The 23,755-nt window shown below is 34.9% G+C and overlaps 1 protein-coding gene across 5 annotated transcripts in view; it reads left to right on the top strand.

Annotated features, from left to right (window-relative positions):
* LOC106669477 overlaps positions 1-22,908 on the top strand; it is a 43,748-nt gene extending 20,840 nt beyond the window's left edge. The window contains exons 9-31 of one of the 5 annotated variants that reach the window (XM_024228976.1): positions 7,325-7,574; positions 7,646-7,852; positions 7,909-8,112; positions 9,016-9,146; positions 9,475-9,584; positions 9,647-9,867; positions 9,923-10,044; positions 13,627-13,728; positions 13,999-14,093; positions 15,456-15,556; positions 15,638-15,733; positions 16,414-16,553; positions 16,605-16,773; positions 16,832-17,008; positions 17,064-17,266; positions 17,323-17,492; positions 17,549-17,707; positions 17,770-17,976; positions 18,204-18,391; positions 18,444-18,623; positions 18,675-18,858; positions 20,247-20,382; positions 22,379-22,908. In XM_024228976.1, the coding sequence (XP_024084744.1) occupies positions 7,325-7,574; positions 7,646-7,852; positions 7,909-8,112; positions 9,016-9,146; positions 9,475-9,584; positions 9,647-9,867; positions 9,923-10,044; positions 13,627-13,728; positions 13,999-14,093; positions 15,456-15,556; positions 15,638-15,733; positions 16,414-16,553; positions 16,605-16,773; positions 16,832-17,008; positions 17,064-17,266; positions 17,323-17,492; positions 17,549-17,707; positions 17,770-17,976; positions 18,204-18,391; positions 18,444-18,623; positions 18,675-18,858; positions 20,247-20,382; positions 22,379-22,430 (3,604 nt within the window). In that variant the 3' untranslated portion in view covers positions 22,431-22,908. Of the gene's footprint in view, positions 1-7,324; positions 7,575-7,645; positions 7,853-7,908; positions 8,113-9,015; positions 9,147-9,474; positions 9,585-9,646; positions 9,868-9,922; positions 10,045-13,626; positions 13,729-13,998; positions 14,094-15,455; positions 15,557-15,637; positions 15,734-16,413; positions 16,554-16,604; positions 16,774-16,831; positions 17,009-17,063; positions 17,267-17,322; positions 17,493-17,548; positions 17,708-17,769; positions 17,977-18,203; positions 18,392-18,443; positions 18,859-20,246; positions 20,383-22,378 lie in introns of all 5 variants that reach the window. The other 4 variants (XM_024228974.1, XM_024228975.1, XM_024228977.1 and 1 more) reach the window with 4 other exon arrangements.
* The last annotated feature ends 847 nt before the right edge of the window (positions 22,909-23,755 follow it).

Raw genomic sequence — 23,755 nt, forward strand, 5'->3', positions numbered from 1 at the left:
AGAGAAATGTTTAGATTAAAAGATATCACGATTTTCCGACGCCAGGACGTGATATCTTTCAAAATCGATAAAAAGCGAAATTACTCTGAAATGGTTGAGAATCGGACCATGGACAATATGAACTTTTTTGTTCATTTTAGGGTGAAGAATCTACTGGAGAAGTTTGTAGCACGAGTAACAATTCACCCTGTATATAAAATATACAGGGTGTTCCAGTTCCTTCTGACGAAACTCAGGGAATCGATTATACTCTTCGTTTGGAGCAAAAAATGCTCAGGAGAAAACTTTCGAAAAGTTCTCTATTTCGAAGATATTCGTCAATTTAGGTTTTTCAACTTTTCACTACCTTACCACAAAAAAACGCTTACAACTTCCAAAATGTTGAGACTACAACAAATCTAATTACACCATTTAAAAGAACGCTAAATTTGCTGTAAGATACTTCTTTGCAATAATCTGAATGACATAAAATGTTAGCCAATATCAGTTGGAACATGTCAAAATTACAAAATTTCTTCATCTTTACATTGATATATCCAGGTTTTTAAATAACGTTCTAGTAGAGTTGAAAAATAACAATTAAATGTTCGAAATCGTGAGCTAAGGTAAATTTGAAGGGGGGGGTAGAAATTCAGAAAGTCATTTATGCATTCGTGAAGAGGGGAAACACTTTGAGCATTTCCTCTGAAAAGTTCCTCCTTTTTTGTTAGGTGCTTGCTACAAGAAGAACCATTGCATTTTATTGTATGAAGCTTTCCAGTATGGTTTTTGTGAGATTACAGATGTGTCATTTTTATTTTACAAAGCGAATTCTAATTGATTTATTTCTCCCCCCCCCTTCAAATTTGCCTTAGCTCACGTTTTCGAACATTCATCACTGTGCAAACATCTCTGTCCTACATTCTCAAAAAGTCAAAAACGTTTATTCTTTATTGGTAATGACATCCAATCGAGATTTCATTGTTGAGGTGATTGAATTGTATGAAAGTTTACCATGTTTATGGAAAGTGGTGGACAATGATTACCACGATAGAAATAAAGGAAATTCGGTCCTCAACCAATCGGTCGACGTTTTCAAAACAAAGGATACAAATGCAACGAGAGATGAAGTATTGATAACCCCTAACGCTGATCAGAAATCGTAGCAGAGAACTTCAAGGAGGTAACAAGCTGGAGTAAATATAAATAAGACGTTAATCTTTTTTTTTTTTTGAAAGGTTTTGGTTGAAATGAAAAAATAGTGTCACGAGGGGATTCGAATCTATGACATTTGGCTAAATACGCCGCTGCGCTAACCACTTGAGCTATCGTGATTTCGATAGTTTGATCCACTCGGGCACCAACTCCCCATCTCAACCTACAACCTTTCGAATTTTCTCTCTTTTTGCCATTTTTTGGTGTCGGAGAGGATCGAAGTCACGATAGCTCAAGTGGTAGAGCAGCGGCGTATTTAGCCGAAGGCCATGGATTCAGATCCCGCTCGTGGCACTAGCTTTTTCATTTCAACCAAAACCTTACAAAAAAGATTAAATAATTGAAAGAAGTAATTTGGTCAATAGAACACTAAATATAATGAATAAATAAGACGTTTCATCCATCCTTAAATAGTTCCTCCAATCAGCGGGTTCAAGGGAAAGATCTTTCATCAAATTGATGTGGGTATTACGGCTTCTGTTCAGGAGCCACTTCTTACACCATTTCCTCTTCGATTTTTTGCTTTTAATATGTAAATAAACAGAAGAGTAGCACAAGAGATCGTCATCCATTTTGAGAAGGTAATTCACTGGTTGACGTTCGGAGCGACTGGCTGTGGAGCGGTCGTGAATGCCCCCTCAAATTTCAGGCACTCCAAATGGAGCTGTACGGCTTGGCGCGGTTCCATTTGGAGTGATAGTGAATGGCCACATTTACATGTTTTTATCTTGTCTCCGTATATTTTTTTGGTTATTTGTTTTATTTTATCAACAGTTGATGAGGCCCTGAGGTAAAGAGAGGCTAGCAAAGAGAAGAAAACATTAGTTACCGTTATATCATAAAATATCATAACTAGGCTGAAGAAACAGGATATAAAATGAATGCAAAGCGAAAAAATAGAGGGCTGGCAGTGAGGAATGTAATTTGCCAGCATTAAAACCTTTAAAAAAATAAATAAAATAAGTAAATAAAATTCAAAAATACAAGTTTTTGACGTAGCATAAGAAAATCATATTCAGGATCGCATTAAAAGATTTTAGGTATATAAAAACCAAAAGTTTAGTTGGTCAAAATAGTTTTTAACACACATGTTTAAATAATTTTAGACCCTTAAATATGACTTTTTTGGGTCATATTTTTTGGCTAGATTCGCCTGGGTCGATGAGGTCCGTTGTTCGCAAAAATCCATAACATCTCTCCATTTTGCCAAAATTCAACGTTCATTTATTGAATGTATTCTTTGAGCCTACTTCAACTTTTTCTTCTACCCAAACTTCACTCAAGGTTCACCTCTCAATTCATTACCGGAGACGTGTTTGTAACTCCTTCAACCTGACAATAAGCATTTAATGATTGAAATCCGGATCGTTGAAAACAACAAACTGTGAGCGAGAACTAACTTTTAAAGTAGGTTTTGTGCCCTTTCCGTTAAGCTCTCAGGTTTCCTCTTTGAAAGAGCTAAATGAGGCCTGGTGGAGAGGGTGTTTTCAAGTTCGAGGATATCGCACTCTGATTTTGGACTTATTCCAACAGTGCAGAAACTTTTCTCCCTAATGAAATTTTATCGCTGTGGCAATTCGTAAACACCTCTTTTCACAAGCTGTGATTTCAAAAAAAGCGTTTAAGATTATTATGTAACATCACAAGATTTTATTATCATCATTGCACCATCATAAAATTTATCAGGCAATACAACAAACCTGTTCAAGAGCTGTACTAATTTGTAATTCAATTACCAAGAATTCAATATATTTAAATTGGATCTGTAACAAAGATAACTTTTTTATTAGTTTAATTTCACATTTGGTATCTTAGAAAGAAGATAGTGTGATCTTTACGGGCATCTTGGACTACCTTTCCTATCTGCGTTGGTTTGTCCTATCTGCATTTCGTTTTTTTTTTTTTCCTATTGTTAGAATAATAATTCTATTATTTTTCCATTATTATTATTCTATTATTTATCTTGACCTGAACCAAAGAAGTTATAAAACAGATGAATCTATATATTCATAATTAACATTTGGATATATTGTAAAAATTACGACAATTAATAATTTATAAGTGATTAAAAAATAAATAAACTGTCAAAACAGGTCCGATAGACCAAATCAGCAAAGATAAACAACAAAATTACAGGTTCATCACTGCACAGACCACATAGATAAATCCCGTAATTTAAATATATTCGTTGATTTTTCTTAATGTTTCTCCAAAACTGTTAAAATTGAATGTTCTTGTTGCCTTCGAAAATTTCTAAAGATATATATATAATTAATTATTCATTCTCTTAAAACCTATATTCATGCGAGTAAAGTAAGATTAAAGGTCAAGTGATAGAGAGGAGGGTCTCTTTTCGCTAAATTGAATTCTTAATTTTGTAGGTTTGAAAATTGTCAATATTTGTTCATACGTAATCAATAATTAATTTAAATTTGAAGAGCCCTGATTAAAGGGTATTCCTCGAAAGATCGATGACTAAACTGCGTGTTTTCTTTCGAATTGACCTTACCCTTGATCGTTTCTTATTAAAAAATTATAATGAATGCTGATGAGAAATTACTCCGTACATTAAGAATGCATTAATAACTTAAATTTCTAGATTATTGCATTATCTTAAAAATGGCAAAAAGGAGGGAAAATTCAGGTGGGGTTCAGATGGGAAGTTTGTGTCCGACTGGATCGAAGTCACGATAGCTCAAGTGGTAGAGCAGCGGCGTATCTAGCCGAAGATCGTGGGTTCGAATCCCGCTTGTGACACTGGCTGTTTTATCTCAACCAAAACCTTAATTAGACTAACTAATTGAGACGTATTATTTTAAAAATTATTTTAATTGCATTCTTGACATTGCATGACAAATGAGGGTTAAAAGGTTGAAATGGCCGTAGCAATTTAGTCTCTGGATTTTTTTTTTAAATTATTCAATAATAAAAATAGATTTTAACACCTAAGTATAAAGGGTGGATTCGGATCAGTGTGACAATTTTTCTTTGGGTGAAACTTCATGGAATGCCGCGAGAGCGGGGGTCGTATTTCTGTTCAAAACGGAGTTATGATTGTTCTTGTGTTTTTCGAAAAAAATTCGGACTTTATGCCGTTAAATCGGGTTTTCCAAACTTTTCACTAATTTATTTGCAGTTTTAACTCCTTTTTCGAAAAGTGCGGTAAATTTTCTAGAGGACTACACCATTTTAGTATCTTTGCGACACTCTTAAATGTCATTTATAGCAAAGGAAATGTAAAACTTATCAAAAATCCGGAATTTTCAGAGGAATTCAAAAATTTGTCTCTCTTTTACAAATAATCTTAGAGACTGTCGAATCACAGAAAAATTTCTTCATTTAATAACCTTTCATTTTTGGGAGGACAAACCAAGCTTCAAAGGTGAAAAAACGTGGTCTCCGTTGATGGAAGGGGTGGAAGAAGTTTATCACGTTCGCATTCCTTTCCTTTCTTTTTATTCTCATTTTAAAAAATATGCACATTAAAGAAAACAATGTATTCAGGATACAATTTACTAATAAACTGCCATCCCCTGTTCCTGAAGCCCAACTTGCTCGTTTCCCGAACATCTCTCACAGTAACTGGGAGATTTAACTTGGCCCTAAGTTTTTGTGCTACAGCAGTTATTCTTCTCTTTAAATCTTCTTCGCTGTTGACCTGTACCTTGTAGACTTGTTGTTTTGAGAAAACCCCAAACAAAGTCCCTAGGGTCCTATCAGGAGACTTCGGTGGCAATGCAATGGTACCACCGACCCCATTCCACACTAAGTTCAGTCAGCCAAATTTTATCCAGAAAACATTGTTTTGTTTACTGTACATTTTTTTCTCAAATGAACAAAAACAGAAAGGAAAAGAATGCGAACATGATACATTTTTCCACCCCCTTCCATCAACCGAGCCCACGTTTTTTCACCTTTGAAGCTTGGTTTCTCCTCCCAAAGGAGTGTCAATCACAGTAATGTATATATCATGCATATATGAAAGGTTATTAAATGAAGAAATTTTTCTGTGATTCGACAGTCTCTAAGATTATTTGTAAAATAGAAGCAAATTTTTGTTCCTCTGAAAATTCCAAATTTCTGATAGCATTTTCAGCACAGTATTAAAATTTAATTGAATTAAATCCTATAAAATAAATGAAAATTAATTTACAAAGGAACTATCAGACAAAATACAGCAGTTTAATAACAAGTTTAGTGGAAAGGTCAAACGTTTCTGCCAGCCCATTACACTAACCCTTAGGTTCATAACAACTAAACTATGACGGCGTGGCAAGGGAAAAGTTCGTGACTGGAATTATTTGAGAGAAAATTTAAAGGAGAGACACTCTTTTAAAAATCAAATCTAGCCAGCTGCACTTATTAAAGAATTACTTAGATGAAAGACAATTTTTTAAATTTAATGATCGGATTTTATTTTACTGTCGAGGATAATCAAACATTTTGTCAAAACTGTGGACAATTTTAACAATTTTATCACTTTGATGTTGGTTTCGATTTATTTTTAACTTCACCAATTAATATATTCCAATTAATTAAGGTTTTTTGGTTGAGATAAAAAAGTCAGTGTCACGAGCGGGATTCGAACCCATGACCTTCGGATAGATACGCCGCTACCGGGAAACACAATGTTTCTTAAAGAAAGATGTACATTCCGTCATTCTAGCCTGAAAAATGATCAATTTAAAAATTGATACTGTCATATGTCAAATGTGAATTTCAACATTATACGAATAATTAAGGTTCTTAGTTGAGATAAAAAAGTCAATGGCACGAGCGGGATTCGAACCCACGATCTTCGGCTAGATACGCCGCTGTTCTACCACTTGAGCTATCGTGACTTCGATCCACTCGGGCACTAACTTCCCATCTCAACCCCACCTTTTGAATTTTCCCTCCTTTTTGCCATTTTTCATCGTTTATTTTTAACTATAGCCAGCTATTTTGAAAAATCCTATCGACTCTACCTTATTCTAGTATATAATAAATTCTTAATTCTTACAGATTTTAACATCCTCATTTGAAATGTGTGGTGATTAGTTTTTGTGATTCTAAATAAATAACTTCAATTGACTTTTTCTTCATTGCAAATTCGTTGTTAAAATCAAATTTATAATGAGGCCCCAAAGTTGTTTTTAATTTTAATTGGCTTGTTCATTATGTAGTTTTTGTTAGTTTTAATGAAGAAAAATATAAATTAATTTAATACGTAATACATTTTCATATGAACATTGCATCTATGCATGTTACTTAAATACTTTCTCATAATAAAAATAGGTTAAACGGAACTTAATTTATTAATCTCTATCTTTAATTGATATTAGCACTTTATTACGTGAAAATAATCCGACATTAAATATTTTGTCGATTAGAGTTCGTGGTCCGATTGACCAAATAACTTTTTTAACTAATTAATCTTTACGTAAGGTATTGGTTAAGATAAAAAATTAGTATCTATCAATTAATTAAGGTTTTTAGTTGAGATAAAAAAGTCAGCGTCACGATCGGGATTCGAACCCACGACCTTCGGCTAAATACGCCGCTGCTCGATCCACTTGGACACTTAACTTCACATCTCAACCCAACCTTACGAATTTTCCCTCCTTTTTGCCATTTTTCAAATGTCGTGTAATCTATTTGACGAATGAAATGGCCACGGAGAGCTTTAGTGAAGGTACCCTTCATTTAAACTTATTAAATTCACTAGTTAGAAAAATGGCAAAAAGGAGGGAAAATTCAAAAGGTGAGGTTGAGATGGGAAGTTAGGGTCCGAGCGGATCGAGGTCACGATAGCTCAAGTGATAGAGCAGCGGCGTATCTAGCCGAAGATCGTGGGTTCGAATCCCGCTCGTGACACTGACTTTTTTAACTCAACTAAAAACCTTAATTAATTGAAAGATATTAATTGGTCAAGGGGACCACGAAACTAATGAATTTAATAAAAAATTAGATTGAAATAAAATTAAATATTTTGTTTGTTTCTACCTTTGATTGTCATTAGTACTTGATAATTGGAAAATAAGAGTAGAAACCTTCAAATTAAATCACTTAAAAATTGGTTGGATTAGAAAATATATATATTTCAATCCTGGACAATTGTAGAATTGTTAATCCAGATTTGTTATTTCAGGTCACCATATCTACCTACTAGTCCTAAGGAAATTTTTATAAATTTTGAACCATTAGAAAAACGAGGAAAGAAAAGGTTGGCCAAAACGCTTTCCGATGGCGAAATTTTGGAGGGCAAGGGTTTGAAAGAAGAAATGATGGAGCCGTGTACCCAGAGCGATGGAGAATTGGCTTCCACCAAGAGCACTCAAGAAGAACCAGAAGAAAAGAGGACCATAACCCAAATCGACGTGCAAACCCCTAGAAAACTTGTAAGCTTTTAATTTTTGATGCATATATATTTATTAAAACGATAATCCTAATTAAATCTATTTATATGTAGATTACGGCTGACTCACAAGAAGAAGAGTTCCACGAAAACCTAATATACCAGAACATTTTTAGAAAAAGGAGTGACTCTGGAGACAGTGCCGAGGGCCCGGAACAAAAGACTGTGATAGTCCCAACGACCCCTTCGCCCTTCGCTTCCTGCGATTCTTTGAATACAAAAGACCACAGTGACAGCATCTGGAATGAGTCGCAGATGACTGTAAGCTGAATCTTAATAATTATCTACTGTTTTGTTATCATCTAATTTTATTGCAGGTGCTGCATGCCGATTCAGATAACAACGGTGCAGGCACCGGTATGAGTTGTTCGGATCTCAGCACTTCCTTGGCACCAAGTGCGGCCATTAGTGCAATGACACCTTCTGCAAGAAGAAAGCATCTATTGATGGTACAGCATCAACAAAGATCAAGCATTGACACAGATGCCTTAGATAATGAAGAGGTTGAGATACAAGAACAGGTAAAAAAATTGCTTTGAGACTTTTAAAAAAAAAAATTTACATAGGCATTATTGATAACCTAGGCTTGCTGGTATTTATGTCCATCATTTTAAGGATTTTGGGTCACACTACTTTCAACAAACCCTTGCTGTTAATTTGCTCATTATCAATGAGTTTGATTGGCCTATCCTCACTAGGTTGGCTTGACATAATATGTGTTTTGGCATTTCATCATATTCTGAGACCCAACACAGTGCTGAAACACATATTATATACCAAACCAGCAAGTATTTCTTTTAAATTGAATATTAAAACTACCTTTCAATTAAGGTTTTTAGTTGAGATAAAAATGTCAGTGTCATTAGCGGGATTCGAACCCACGATCTTCAGCTAGATACGCCGCTGCTGTACCACTTGAGCTATCATGACCTCGATCCACTCGGGCACTAACTTCCCATCTCAACCCCACCTTTTGAATTTTCCCTCCGTTTTTCAAATTCGAAACATCTGTACGGAAAGCTCAAGGTAGTAGGCAGACCAAAATGGCTGGTAATCACAGGTCCATCACCCTGCAGACCACACAAACAAATCTTGTTAACCCTTGCTTGTCTGATCATTTTTTTTTTTTTTTTAATTCAAAGTTTTCATTATTAACTACTTTTTTTTGTTCAAATAACAAGGGGTTGTTAATCAAAAAATCTGCAAAATTAAAGAGAACAGAGTTTTAAATGGAAATCACAAAAGATTGTTTAAGCAAACTTTCCCAAAGAAAATAAGAAAGAACATAATAACTTGTATATTATGAACAATAAATATCATTGGAATAATAAAATTATATTAGCGAATAGATTTTGCAATAAACATAATATACCACCTGACTCTATCAAGATAATAACATCTAACTTGTTTTATTTGTGAATAAGGAAATGCCAGCTAAATCCAGAGTAGTACCTTGCACCGAAAAGCCTATTCCTGTTGTAGCAGTGACCGTACCAACGCAGGAAAAAACTCCAGAACCTACGACTTTAAAAGTAGTTCAACAGCAAAAAGATAGGTAAAGCGAAACATATATTACCATTTTATATGTTGAGGCATTCCTAAAATAAATAAGTTCACCAATAATTATTTTTCATAGACAAAAAAATGATAAAAAGCAAGTCAAATTTCATAAAAGCTATGATGGAGTGGGTAAGATTGTTGTGTCTTTAACAATAACTTGTCACACAAGTCCTATACACTTGAGGTAGGATGGCTAATGAATAGAATAATAGTTACACACATCATATTTTGCTTAATTTTTTTCACTTGCAAGCATTTAGAAAAATATGTCGTCAAACTATCAAAAAATCAAATGTTGCAAATAATAAATTTTCTCAATGCAGGAAAGAACGTCCATTGTCACCAAGTCAGAGATTAAAACGAAAAAGTACAGGCACAAGGACTCCAGATTCAGAACAGCATCATTCCTCATCAGCGACACTTAGCAGTAATGGTATTTCCCACTACTTAAACAAAAAAAATTAAACAATTAACCCTTTTGCTTTGTCACTTCAGAAGCGTTTGGAAGATCAGATTCAGGCAAAACAAACACAGATATGTCAGAGGCATCCACAACTGATGACTACGCCACAGCGACTGAAAATAACTCAGATGCCAGTAGTCGCCCACATCTGGCTGAAAAGGAAACCTTTCAACCCGGACAAGGGACAGGGTCTTTTGAAAGTGGTTCATCAGTGTACAGCCTGACGAGGGCTGATGCAACGGAAGAACAACAGGTGCGTTTCAATAAACAATTTGTGCCATTTGTTCAGCCAATTTTACAATCTTCAGGTGCCGTGTTCTCCTCCAACCACTGAAGCAGAAACAAAAGAAAGCAGCACTGAACAGCAAGAAGACAAAGGAGGCGATGGTGATGGTGACACATCAAGCGCTGAAAGTAGCAGTTGTGGGAGGTATTTGATTAAGTTCAAAAAAAAATTTAACTAACTAATAACTAATGATTGAGCTAAAACAAAAATTATTTATTTGCTAAGCAATATTTGCATGAAATTAAAAAAATAAACTATAAAAACTTATTTTTTAATAATAAAAAATCAATAATACTGAAACTAATCTTTAAATTATTAATTTTTCTTTCTTTGGGGTAAAAACATAGTCTCGCTTTCTTCTGCTGTGACCTAAAAGACTTATTATGGAGTTTTTATTTCTTTTTTTTCCAACACCAAAAATATGCACTATTCTTAAGGTAGTTTAATAATTTTCATGGAGACGGGTTCTCTGTAGACCCTCTCATCGTGCTGTTGATGGAAAAATTCGCCAAGTTGAAGCGCCTTGGAAAAACAGTGGTTTTGTCTGGATCCCAGACACATTGGACTGGAGGGTAATGAACGTGCGGAGAGGCGGCAAAAGCCGGGACGTTCCACCCTCCAGACTGAACCATCACGACCAGGCCCTCTGACGCCAAGCTAGCAGTAAAGAACGTGATAAAAGAAAAATGGAAGCTTCAGTGGGCCGCGTTGTCCGAGAAGCTTTTGCGCGTCAAGAGCACGATTCGTAGATCCCCCCCCCCCCCCGAGAACCTGAGCCGGAAACAAGGAATCGTCCTTACACTATTAAGAATAAGCCATACGTGGTTGACACATGGGCAAGTGCTCTTGTGCCAAAGCCCACACAGGTGCCCCATATGCAGAGAAAAACATGTCATGCATTGGCTCCCTACAGGGAGCGTGTAGGCATGCCATCCAATCTGAAAATAGTACTTGAGCACTGCAGCAGGTTTCTGGGTCCCCTGTTCCGCTTTTTAGGAGAAATTGAGGTTTTTTATTGTATATAATATGTCTTATGTGTTGTGTGTCTATATGTTTTGTCTGAGTGTTTGTATTTATTAGCGTGAATGGCGAGGGGTGAGGGTGAAATATAACGTCATCATCGCCCCTCGAACTTTGAGAGCGTATGAGTGTGTGTTCAGGGTCAATGGCGTAATATTATAAAAGTACTCCATCGACCCCAATCTAGATTAGTTTGAGTATAGGTCAAGTACTCCACCGACCAAAGGAATGAGTGTACTGTATGGATGTATTTATGTGTATGGATGTATTTATTTGTATGAATGTAGTGTTTGAACGAGTAAATAGAATATAGACTTAGTTGGGGCTGAAATGACCTAGATGTCAGAAGCCCCAGTCAAAAAAAAAAAATTAATTTTTTTTAAATAAATAAAAAATAAAAATTAATAAATAATTTTTATTGATCTTCTTTGTTTATTTCTTTAAATGTTAATTACGCCTTTCCAAATAGGCTGTACCATTTCTGATCTAGAAAGGACATATTCCAATGTTTCTGCCTTTTCACAGACAGAGTCAGCAAGTTTCTGTCTTTTTCTTCCCATTTTTTAGGTGATAATTAAATGGGCAATGGCCAGTCTAAAGACCTATTATTCTAGTTAATTCTTTCCTACCATGTAAAATCATTATATTTAAGAGATTACTTTGCCACAACTTTGAATATATTCATGTAAAATATTACTTAGCACTTAAATATTCGTATACTCCAAAATATAACTGTTTTTCACAAGCCTATGATAATATAAAAAATTTATCACCAAAAAAACCTGATCTTTATGAATTCATATCGAAAGTTGATTTTGAAGTATACTTATACAACAAATTTGACATTTAATACATGTATTGTACGGAGCACATAAATGTTAACTTTGCATTATTTTCTTTTTTAATTAAAAAATGCATGGTTTAGTTATACCTTCAGTTATTTGCATATGCTTAACATAATGACTAAATTTTTTTTAAATAATTACTAAATATAAAAAAAGCATGATTTTATTTTACATTTTATCTTATATATCTGTTAATTGTGATGACCCTAAAAGGAATACTAGTATAACAGTAAAAGTAACGTTAACAAATTATTCTGTTAAATATAGTACTAAGTATATACTGTAATTTATTATTTCTTATTGCATATAGAGTCATCACATATTTATTTATGTTAGAATAGTAAATGTTATAAAAAAAATTTTGTAATAAAATTCACATTTTATTTGTATTTTTGTTTTTCTATAGAATATTGACTCTCATATTTACACTTTTTGCACATGTAAGGTTGTTTTCTTTTTTCTACTAATTCTATTAAATCTCTGCTGTATAAAACAATTTTTTCCGACTACATGTGACTTCTATTATATTTAATTAAACCAAATAAACGCGAATTAAAATATCAACAATGTGATGAAAGATAGATCTTACTCAAAGTTTGTTTGTTTTAATGTTCCGGATTCAAGCTTTAAACGCTCCTCATCAGTTGCAAGCACGTCTCTCGACATGAATTATAAGAGTGAACCTGCGATCGACCTCCAATGCAACATTGCAATGAGAAGTTGATTTTTGATATCGTTCAATTTTAAACGTGTAAAAACTGTAAATTATAACCCAACTAAAATAATCATAATAAATACTGTAAGTAAAAAAATGAAAATAATTTTAACTTAGTGATTAATTTGTCAAATATTATTTAAGTACATGTTTAAAATAGGTGGTAAATCAAAATATATTATATTAATCCATTTTTGTATCCTGCTTGTGTCACTGACTTTTTTTTATCTCAACCAAGAGTTTTCATAAAAAGAATAATGTATTATATTATTCGCGCATTTATCTCCATGTTTAATTTTACATTTTTTTATTTCAAATTTCTCAAGCCCCATTTACTTAAGATTTCCATTACATAATATTGTTGATTTACAAGTTACTATTACAATTAATGTCGAGATATATGTTTGTAACTTGTTCAACTGATGATGTGCATTTACTGCTTGAAATCAGGATCGTTGAAAACAACAAACTGTAAGAATTATCTTTTAAAGAAATTAAACATTAAATGAAATTAAACAACTTACTCACCCCACCTTTATCATTTCTGTAAAGTAATGTTTGTCTTTTTATTCACAAACAAAATAAAATCATATCAAATTGCTGAATTATTTAACTCGCAATTAATCTGGATCTCGGTATGGTGTAGATGAAAAAACAAATTGTTGTTATCTGACAATTAAAATTTTAATAGATGGTTTTAAATTTCTTTGAAGAACACTGTGTGTACCTTGGCGATGTTGTGGCTGAGTCGTTTTTCAAAGAAATCTGAACCATCTATTAAAAACTTAATTATGTTTATTTGTAGACACCTTTAAGATTGCTTTGCTCTGATGATGACCTTAAAATAGGTCAAAGGTTTGACAGATAATAATTGAATTTGTTTATTATCCAGACTATGCAAATTATTCGTGAGTGGTCGATACATCTAACGCATTAAACTGAATTACTTAAAACACCTTATAACTAGTTTAAACCCTATTTTCTTTTTTTATAAATTAAATGTAATCATTCAGACTAGTGAACTAGGCAATAATTTCAACCTATATCATCTAATTGAATAAATGGGAGTATTGAAAATGAGACCTGATGTTTGATTGTTTTTGGCATCAAATTATAACTTCATTTCTTCATTTATTGCCATTTTAGCTATAGTGTGGAAGGCAGTAGTGACAAATTAGGGCATTCAGACAAAAGTCACTGTTCATCAACAGGTGGCTATGATTCACCTTTTGAAGACCAAAAGCAAAGGTATATTAAATGGTTTATTGCTTGGCCTGAGTTGTTGCTGATAACCGTAAATTAGTTTTGACACAAGTAACACGATATATTTGTTGATGGAATGTAAAACTGTTAATAAATTACTACCTAAATTGACAAACTTAAAAATCATTAATATAATGTTTGTTAGTAATGCTTTTATCGTATGTAGTTGTAGGTATTTTAATGTAGATATTGGGTAGAATGAATTACTATTTGATTTTTCATCTTGTACAATCTTGTCTTGTTATTTTCCAACAGAAAATGGACACATGAAGATAAGTCACGTGTGAAAAAGGGATTCAAACTCGAACTCTCAGCTAATATCGAACAACCTGAAGGAACAACACCAACAGGTGAACCAAATTGTTATTATTACCAATTGTATTCCTAATTTTAGAATTAATTATAGAATATTAGGAGTTTAAGAATTATTAGTCATGTTAAAAATGTATGAGTCGTGTGCAGCTCAGAAAGTTTGACACCTTGAGTTCCCCCCCCCCGCCTTCATGAGTTGTTCATGAGTGTTGCATTAGTAAACCTGACCTCAAGGGGTCAGATACACCTTGAAGCTCTTTCCTGCCGAAGAATCCTGGATGACCGCTAACCATTCCTGCCCTTTGGGTGATGATTAAGGAGAGGACGTCACCAAATCACTCTCTGAGATTAAATGGTCCAAAATCTTGGGGTTTGTGAACAGGTCCAAGAAGTTTATGCAGGACACGTGAGCCGAGCAAGTCCCAGACCTTTTAGGGATGGGGTACAAGTCTACGCAGGCATTTAAACCCTCGGGTCTTGGTCGCCCACCTCACAGCCCGAAGGTGTGTGTGAGGTCTGATTCCAGGCGTTTTGGGGGAGGGAACATAGAAACTTCCACACAGCACTAGCTTTCTCTAGTCAGTGGCCAAATTTATCAAGTATTATAAGTGTCAACTGTAATGCCATTTTCTCCAAATAATATAATTGGATGTTCTCTATAACCTATCTTCAGCATTTCCGATTGGAGTGGTGAAAATAGTTCTTCATGATGGCAACGTAAAATCCCGTTGATTCTGTGGACCCTTGAGTCCTCGATCTGATCTCATCCCATAACCTATCAGTATAGTCCAGGGGTAATATTCTGCTCGCAGCTCATCTACCAACTCTCTCCAGCTAGAAACTTCTCTTCTAGCGGCCTGATACCAGATGATCGACCTTCCTCAGAAAAGGTCATGGTCTGTCAAAAATAATTCTTCACCACTCACATTGCAGGCTGCTTGAAGCTCTTGTACCACCTCAAGAAATACATGGATTCTTTATTTTGTACTTTCCATGCTTGTTGGACCATCCTCAGATGCCCCAAAGGTCATTCCTCAATATGAAACTCTGTACAACAGATGATTTTGCATACAGCAAAAAAAAATTTTATGGCTAGATAAAAGTGGCTATAATTTAATAAATTGGTTATTTTCTTCCAGTACTACATTAAAAAAAAAAAAAAAAATACCCTGTATATATAATTCAACCTAATAACTATTCATTTTATGTTATTGTACTTGTACAAGTATTTTCTATAGTGGTGTTTACCTAAAATATAAAATTAGTCTTTTATCTTTACCAACCTGTTATCTTCCTTTTGACAAATGTAAGACTGGTCAAACATTTTCCGATAAAATGTGACTCCACTCAAAAATTAGCAATCTAAATGGCCTATAATTTTTTTTAAAATTTGTTGTTAGTTAAGAGTCCATGGCAGAAGAAGACAATGCCTCCTGTCGAAGAGAAGGAGAAAACTCCTGTGAAAACACCAAGCCAACCGAGCAAACGAACACCGACCCAGGTATTGCAGATTGAAAACGTCAGGTCATCTTTGCCTTCTTTTTGTTTTTTAACAGAACCAAATGCCAAACTTATAATTTAGGGAAGCAGAGAAACAACACCTAGTATTAGAAGTCCCGGGGTTCATGAAACATACAAAAAAGAAGAATTGACGGCACGACTGACTCTGGATGATAATGTAAATAATAAATGTCATTTTAGGCAAGGAAATATACATAGAATCATTCTGCACTACCCATAAAGTGCTTAAATATCTCACTTATATCCATATCAATGAGCTTACATGCTAGTCAAGCTTTATCAACAGACTTAACAAGCTTTTTTATATTTAAACATTTTTTGTGTACCCATTTCCATCGTTAGGTGTTGTATTACATTTCTTTTCTAAAAAAAGTTGGCCTATATTTTGTCAATTCTACTCTCATAAATCATGTTAATGTGTTTAATGTTGAATTGTGTACCATTTGTTTGTTCCTTGTTTGTTCTGTATTATGAATCATTACCTAAATTATTACCAACATTTGGAACTTACCTTTTCTTTATTTCTACTACCTATTCTATTTAATTTAATTATCATACTATCTAAAAATTGAAAACACTTCTAATGTTGGCGAATCCTCTTTTTTCTTATTTCTACTAAAATCAGTTCATATTATAATTCTGTTGATTTTATGTTAGTTTTATCTACATTCAGACTTGAGATTTTTTTTAATAGTGCATGGATTATTGCTTATATTATTCCCTAGAAAAAATTTAAAAAAATACTTCTACACTTATTATTTTTTTTCTGTTTTAAATTTTGCAACATTAAAAATAAAGCAATAAAAATTATTATAAAATAATTTATCTATTTTCTAGAAAGTCAAAATTAGTAACGGTATTGGAGCACATAGTTCTGATGAATCCAGTGATGAATGCACTTGTGGAAAAAAGAAGAGGACTAGGGAGATTCAGAGAAGGAAGATCCCAGTTGCAAAAAGTCCAACAACTCTGCCCAGGTACATAATGTTTTTATGCTTTCTACAGTTTTAATTAATTTATCTATAAAGGGAAAGGAGGCGAAGCGTTAGTGGGGAAGACCTGGGCAAAAGGAGATGTTCGATAGTTACTAAGTCTCCAAGTCCAGTTAGAAATGTTGACGATTCTTTACATATGGCAAGACTAAGTCCTCATTCTGCTTTAAGTCCTGGGGGAAGCCCTAGCAGGCAGCACATAAAAGTAATAAATTTAAAAACAAATATAAATATGAAAACAGTTTATAATTTATATTTTATAGGGTGGGATCACTAGTCCTGATTCAACACGTCTGAAAGCCCTGAGTGCTGAGTCTCTAAGGTCTGTAAGCCCTGGGAGTGATTCTGTATTTTACAGCGAGCCAAGTAGCAACACAGTTACAGATTTGAAAAGTCAACCAGTGTGTCAGCACTGTGGACAACAGTATGAAAGCCCTCAGGTAAATTTGTAGTTATTACAATGCAACTTTTATATTACATGCACAAAAAATTTAGGGCACACTGGAAAAGCCTGAAGCAGATATTGTACAACCGCCAGCAGGTTTTGAAGACTCGCCAAGAACTCCTCACCGAGTGAGACACTACAAGAAGGCTGATAAAAGGTATAGGTCTGAAGAAAGGCGTAACCGCATTCATGCTGAAGCTGCTAGGGCCAAATCTGAGGAAAGAGCTAGAGAAGATAGAAAAGAAAAAATCCGGTAGCTTTTGTTTGAAACACATCAAAGAATAATGACTTAAATTATTAAATTTTCAGTCCTTTAACACGATCTACAGATGCTAGTATGGAAAAATTACATATTCAAAGCAGCTTTGATGATGATGATGATTGGAGTGGAGTTGTCCTTGACGCATATAATTTTGGCACTTGGGTGTACATAGGTGGTCCTGAAGAACTGCAAGTTTGGCAAAGACCAGATAGCCGAGGTTAGTTATAAAATTCAATTATTTGCCAATATTAGTTTTATTTTTATAATTTTTAGATGAAGAAAATGAAGACATACAAAAGAGTCGGAAGGACTCAATTGAGTCAACACACTCTGAGGAAGAATTCCGTCGAAAATACCAGGCAATCACACACAGGATGGTCCACAGGAAATCCAGCCTAGAAATGTATAAAAGACTTGCTTCAAAATGTTTCGGTTAGTCAAACTATAATCAATCTGTGTTTTAATTTACTGCTGATGTTTTTATTTGTTTACAGAAGTTGACAAAAGAGTACTTGTTAAAAGAGGAACCGGTGAATTTGGCTTTAGAATACACGGCTCAAAACCTGTTGTAGTTTCTTGCATCGAAGCAGGAACTCCAGCTGAATCATCTGGACTGGAAGTTGGTGACATAATAATTAATGTAAATAACATCAACGTACTCGATGCAACACACTCTGAAGTTGTAAAATTAGCACATGCTGGTAAGATTGCATTTTTTAAAATAAAATATAACTTAGTTGATTCATTAATGCTAAAGTGTACAATCTTAAAAAGTATAACATAAAAAAATAGGATGAGTAATGCTACAAATCATACAAAATACAAATTATTTGAGTCTACCCATTTTCCAGTTTTGGCTAAACTTTGGTGTATTTTATTACAGCAGTATTCTCAATATTCTACAATTGATGTTTACATTTTTTTGTAGGTGCTGATATACTTGAACTTGAAGTTGCAAGAACATACGATAAAGTGTCACGGACATCTCTTCCAAGTCCAATAATAGCTGGCTGTCTATATAGGTTGAGCCAGAGTATGAAAGTGAAAGGCAACTGGGTTTGGCGTTATTTTGTGTTGAAACAAGATCAATGCCTTTATCATTACAAATCTGAATCTGTAAGTGGAATCAATATCTTCCACAGTAAGGATTTATATTGTAATATTTCAGGGTGGTCAACCGTTGGGAGCCATTCACGTTTCCGACTACACGGTGGTACAGTCTGATTCTGATAAGCCACACAGTTTCCGTCTGAGCAAGAAAGGAGTGTCCTCGCTTCATTTAGCGGCAGCTTCACAGGGTGAAGCAGATCAATGGATGACTGCTTTAAAAGAAGCATGCCAACCAAAGGTGAATAAACCAAACATTTTGTGGAAGTTATTATATAACGATTCACTTCAGGTTCCCTCGTGGATGTCTGAGACTTGTTTGAACGCTCCTCCAACTAAAATTCACCGTCCTGATTGTGCTGGAACGTTATCAACATTAGTTCATCACCGAGGGAAAACATGGAGGAGGCGTTTTTGCATTCTAAAAGATGCATCCATGTATTTCTACTCAGATATTAACGCAGAGATAGCTCTTGGTAAGTGAGACTGAAGTATTTCTCTTTATAATATTACAAAAGTTTTGGCTAAAGTTATTCAGTATTTCATTATGAGTTCCATTGACAACATATCCAAAGCCAATTCCAAGCAGCCCTTTTCACGGCTAAACTTAGGCTGTATTATCAGCCCTTCTCAGGGCTAAGCCCAACTAAAATTGAAGTAACTGGTGATGGCATCTGTCTATGTAGGACATTGTAGTTGTCTATGGAGCAAGATTTTATGGAAAACGTTTGGCTCAAAACCATTGGTCATGTTGTTTCTGAGTGGAAAATATTACAATTTCAATGCAGGCTCAGAACTTTATGATTATTTGAGTTTGAATACTTAAAGTTAATGAAGGCCTATGGACTGTAGGAGCCACGTCCAATTGATCTTCATCACACGAGTCTACAACATGAGTTTAAACATTTTTTGGGATAATGTAACCACTTTAGCAAAACTGGGCCAATTTTTTTATTACTTCTTTATTACTTTGATGGCTTTCATGGTCACTATGATGTGTTAGTTTTCAATCCAATGATAAATGATAACGATAAGGTCTATGAGAATTGTCCAACAAATGCAAAAAAGAAAAATTGCATAATATGCAGAATGGCAAAAAGGGAAAATTCGAAATGTTGTAGGTTGGAATGAGGAGTCGGTGTCCGAGTTGGTTGAAGTCATGATAGCTTAAATGTTTTGAGCAATAGAGTATTGAGCTGAAGATCGATGATTCGAATCCCGCTTTCCTTTTCTTTTTTAACTTTTTTTCTTATTTACACACCATTCATTTGATTAGGATTGTGGAGTACTCAATATTGCTCCATCGCCCTTTATATATAAAAAACCTATTTGAGGTTGATGGGGTACTCAGTATTCCACCATCAGCCCTCTCACACTACACATTCCTACTAATAAATACATTCATTCTCAACATACAGTAGGGGACTAAACTATTAGTACCATATACACTTTTCCTCCAAGAATCGGAACAGGGGACCCAGATACTTGCTGCCTTGCTTAAGCTCAATTCTCATATTGGTTGGCATTCCTACGTGCTCTCTATGTGGAGCCAAGGAATGGCACTCTTCCTTTAAGTGGGACACATCGAGCAAATTTTTTCTACTTGCTGGACACATATGTGAGCTTGGCGCAACAGTATTTCAACCTCACATGGTATATCCTGGGTGAGGATCTACTACAAGTCAGATTCCCTGAGGGCCACCTATCAACAGTTCTTTTGATACATGACATCCGCCCTAATAGAAAATAATTATTTTTAAATAAACTAAATTACTAGCATAAACAGTTAATTTATAAGGCATGCTGTCACTAAATATTCAATTATTATCTTCAATGGTAAACAACTGATTTTGTTTTGTTTTAGGTATGGTGTGTCTGCATGGCTACCGAGTTCAAAGCTCAACTTCTGCATCGAGAAAATTTGCTTTTGAACTTTATCCCCCTGATCAATCTTTAATGCATTTTTATTTTTACACTGATACAGAACTTGACAAGAAAAGGTATAACTTTTATTACAAATTTAAAAATTAGTTTGAACATAACCTATGTTTTGGATTTATATAGGCTCTTATTCATACATGTACATTTTGGAATATGGTGGCATACAAATACGTGGTGAATTAGGTCTGTTCGCTTCTCGTAGTACACCGATAGTTCCAGCTTTTGCAATTTACAGTAAATTGCCAGGAGAGTCAGTCTTATCCACCCAGCCACCGAGGTTATCCTCAGACACCTAGGTCAATTCACCACCCAACGCATGTAGTTCAAAATCCATTCATACTCAAGTTCATTCTTCAATGCATTCTCGCCTATTTACAAACCATACATTCAGTTAGGGTGACGAAGTACTCAATATTTCTCTATCACCCTTTACCTTTACACATATTATGTAATTAACCTAATTGAGGGTCAATGGGTTACTTGATATTCCGCCATCGATCCTCTCACATCACATTCATGTTAATAAGAACATTAACTCAACAAAAACTAGGTACACACAAATACTTTTACTATATTCAATAGAACAACCCTGTTTCCTCCAAGAAACGAAACAGGGGATCCAACAGTTGTTGCCGTGCTCAAGCACAATTCTTAAATTGGGTGGCACTCCTGTGTACTCTCTGGATGGAGCCAAGGAATTGCACCCTTCAACTAGGTAGGACATTGCTTTCCCTTTTACTCAGTTGTCCTTAAAAGGACAATGAGGATCTTTAACATCCGCACTAGCTTTCCAGCCTTATCGAACGTTTTAATTCTCAAAATGAGAGCTGACGCACCTCCACATACGACAGAATGGTGTTACTGTCACAGCATTGGTGTACAGGCAGCCCAGCCCCGAGGGGCCAAGACAATCTCGCTCCCTGCTTGCCCATTCCGAGTGGTCGAGTCCGCATTAAGAATCGAATCGTATGCCATGCGCAAAGGGCTACCTAAGCTGAAATACGTCAGCCTGGTCTCCCACGCACTCCCTAGACAGAGAAGGATAACTTTATCTCCCAGAGTATTGGGGCTTCCCAAGTGTAGAAACTACCGGATCTGCTCCAGCGGCAGTTTTGTTTGAAGTGGAATTGTTAACCACCCCCTAGAGGAGACTGCCTACGGTAAAGGCCTCCAATCGAGCTCAACCTACACCTGCGTGCAAAGCATACTCGAATAGGAGCAACCGATACACTACCCATTTTCATTCGCCACTACTCACGCATTCGAGGGACACTGACAGTGTAATCATTGCATCCTCAATGCTTACACGCTTCGGTTCGATCCGCCGTATCCCATGAGGGCAAGTGTATAACGATGGTCAAAGGTCACAGATAGAAGACAGCCTCTTGTCTAAGTTCCCGCCAGGTGCGTCACCACGAACCACTGAGTCCATTCCCAGTGTAACAGGGGCTGAACCTTGGAACATTTCTGTGACCCCCTAGTACAGATGGTTATTCACCCTCCCCCGTCTGTGCAGACAGGATCTGGTACCCTAACCCTCGTGTGCCTCTGATAAGGCACCCGCTGCCCCGTGCCAACCCAAGTACACCTTGTGCTTTAGAGAGGTTACCATGCCCTCAGGGCTGTCCATTATTTTCTACCTGGACACCCCCCTTGTAACCAAGGGTTGGGAAGGGTCACAGGGAAGAATGAAGGAATTTGGGTTGAGAGAGGGACGTGGATGAGGACACGAGGCACACCTTTCATGGGCTCCAAACCTTAACCACAATGTACCACCCATCGTCGTTGTAGTTCCACATAACTAGGTGGACACATTAAGTAACCTTTCTTTGCTTGCCGGCCACATGCACGGGCTTTTTGGTCCAAAAATAAGTCTCCATGTGTCAATCTCGCAAGGCCTATTCTTAATCGGGTGAGGATGACACTTTTTCTATGAATCATATCCTCTGAGGGCCACCCATCAACAGTGCTCTTAATATTAGAGAGCTACTCTGTTGATCCAGCCCACAGACGCTGCCTTCTTTTAATCATGTTTTTTTATAACCTATGTTTTAGGTGGCTTGCAGCACTGGAATATTCCATTGACCGTTGGATTAAAGTTGGATAATACTTGGATAACAATCACTGCCATTTTAATTGTGATGAACGTTTATGAATAAAGAATGAAATTAAAACATATTTTTAAACATTTGAGAAAAAGCGTTTGGATAAATGATAGCCAAGAAAAATAACATAACACAGCAATTTGTCCAGTTCTACTTTCAAAACGTATAGTAGAAGGTAAAGATTGCTCACTACAACATTTTGACCATGTTGTATTTGTCAATTTATTAAATAAATAGCCAATAAAAAGAAGGTTTAACCAATAACATTTATAACATTATTGTGACTTATTTAAATTAAATATTAGTATGTTTGCTCATGGCAATTCACGGTAAGTTGAACACCAAATAGGTGACAAAGGTTCTTTTTTGTAAAGGAAAAGAACAAAGGTAATGTTTATCTATTGATGTGCTGATATTAATTTTGTTTTTTCATTATTTTAATTTGTGCTAAATTTGTACAATAAAAATGACCAAAGATTAATAGTTTTGATTGTTTTTGATGTTTAGGGTAACAAAAAAAAAAGTAGTGCCGTTTCTAACATTTTTGTTTTATTTACAACGAAAATTTGAAAATTGTTTATAAACTTTATTCAGTGTTTACAGTGTAAAGTTAGAGCCTAATTAGATATAAGAGATGTTCTAAGTGTTATTAACTAATATAGAATGTATATAGTTTAACAATGCACTGCACACAAATTTATTATTAAAATGAATAAATGGATATAAATTATTATAAAGATTATTAGGTGTAAAATAGCGGACCATTGTGAACTCTTGTTATTTTTTGGGAGAGCTGTCAGCCAAAAAATAATTTTTTTCTAGAAATCAAAACACACAATCTAACAAAAAGGCATTTGTGATTTTACGAGAGTAAATTTCACTTATGTGTGCTGCATGCACATGTACAATTTTTATTAAACAATACAAACTTTATCTGTATTCACTAAATGAAAGACTCAGATTAAAGATTTTGAATTATTGTGTTCAAATAAATAAATCAAAATAATTAGGCTACAGTTAGATATAAGACAAATAGTTATAGAAAATGGTTCATGACTCAATGTTTTTCTTAAGAGGTATAATATTTTAATGAGCTTTATATTATGAAAAAAAAACATCAACAAAAAATTATCCATGTAAACAGTTAACCCGTGAGTGGTCGCTAGGCTAACCTTCATACAATTGGTCACGCCTTAAGATTTTCGCTCACTGATCTTTTCTTTATTTGTAATGTTACAATTGTTATCCCTTTTTCTTTTTTATGTGGTATTATTGTTGTTATTAAACATTTACATTGGATTCCACTTTTCTTAAATATATATATATA

This window comes from Cimex lectularius, unplaced genomic scaffold (assembly GCF_000648675.2).
Source record: "Cimex lectularius strain Harlan isolate CLEC.00 unplaced genomic scaffold, Clec_2.1 scaffold128, whole genome shotgun sequence".
Lineage (NCBI taxonomy): Eukaryota > Metazoa > Arthropoda > Insecta > Hemiptera > Cimicidae > Cimex > Cimex lectularius.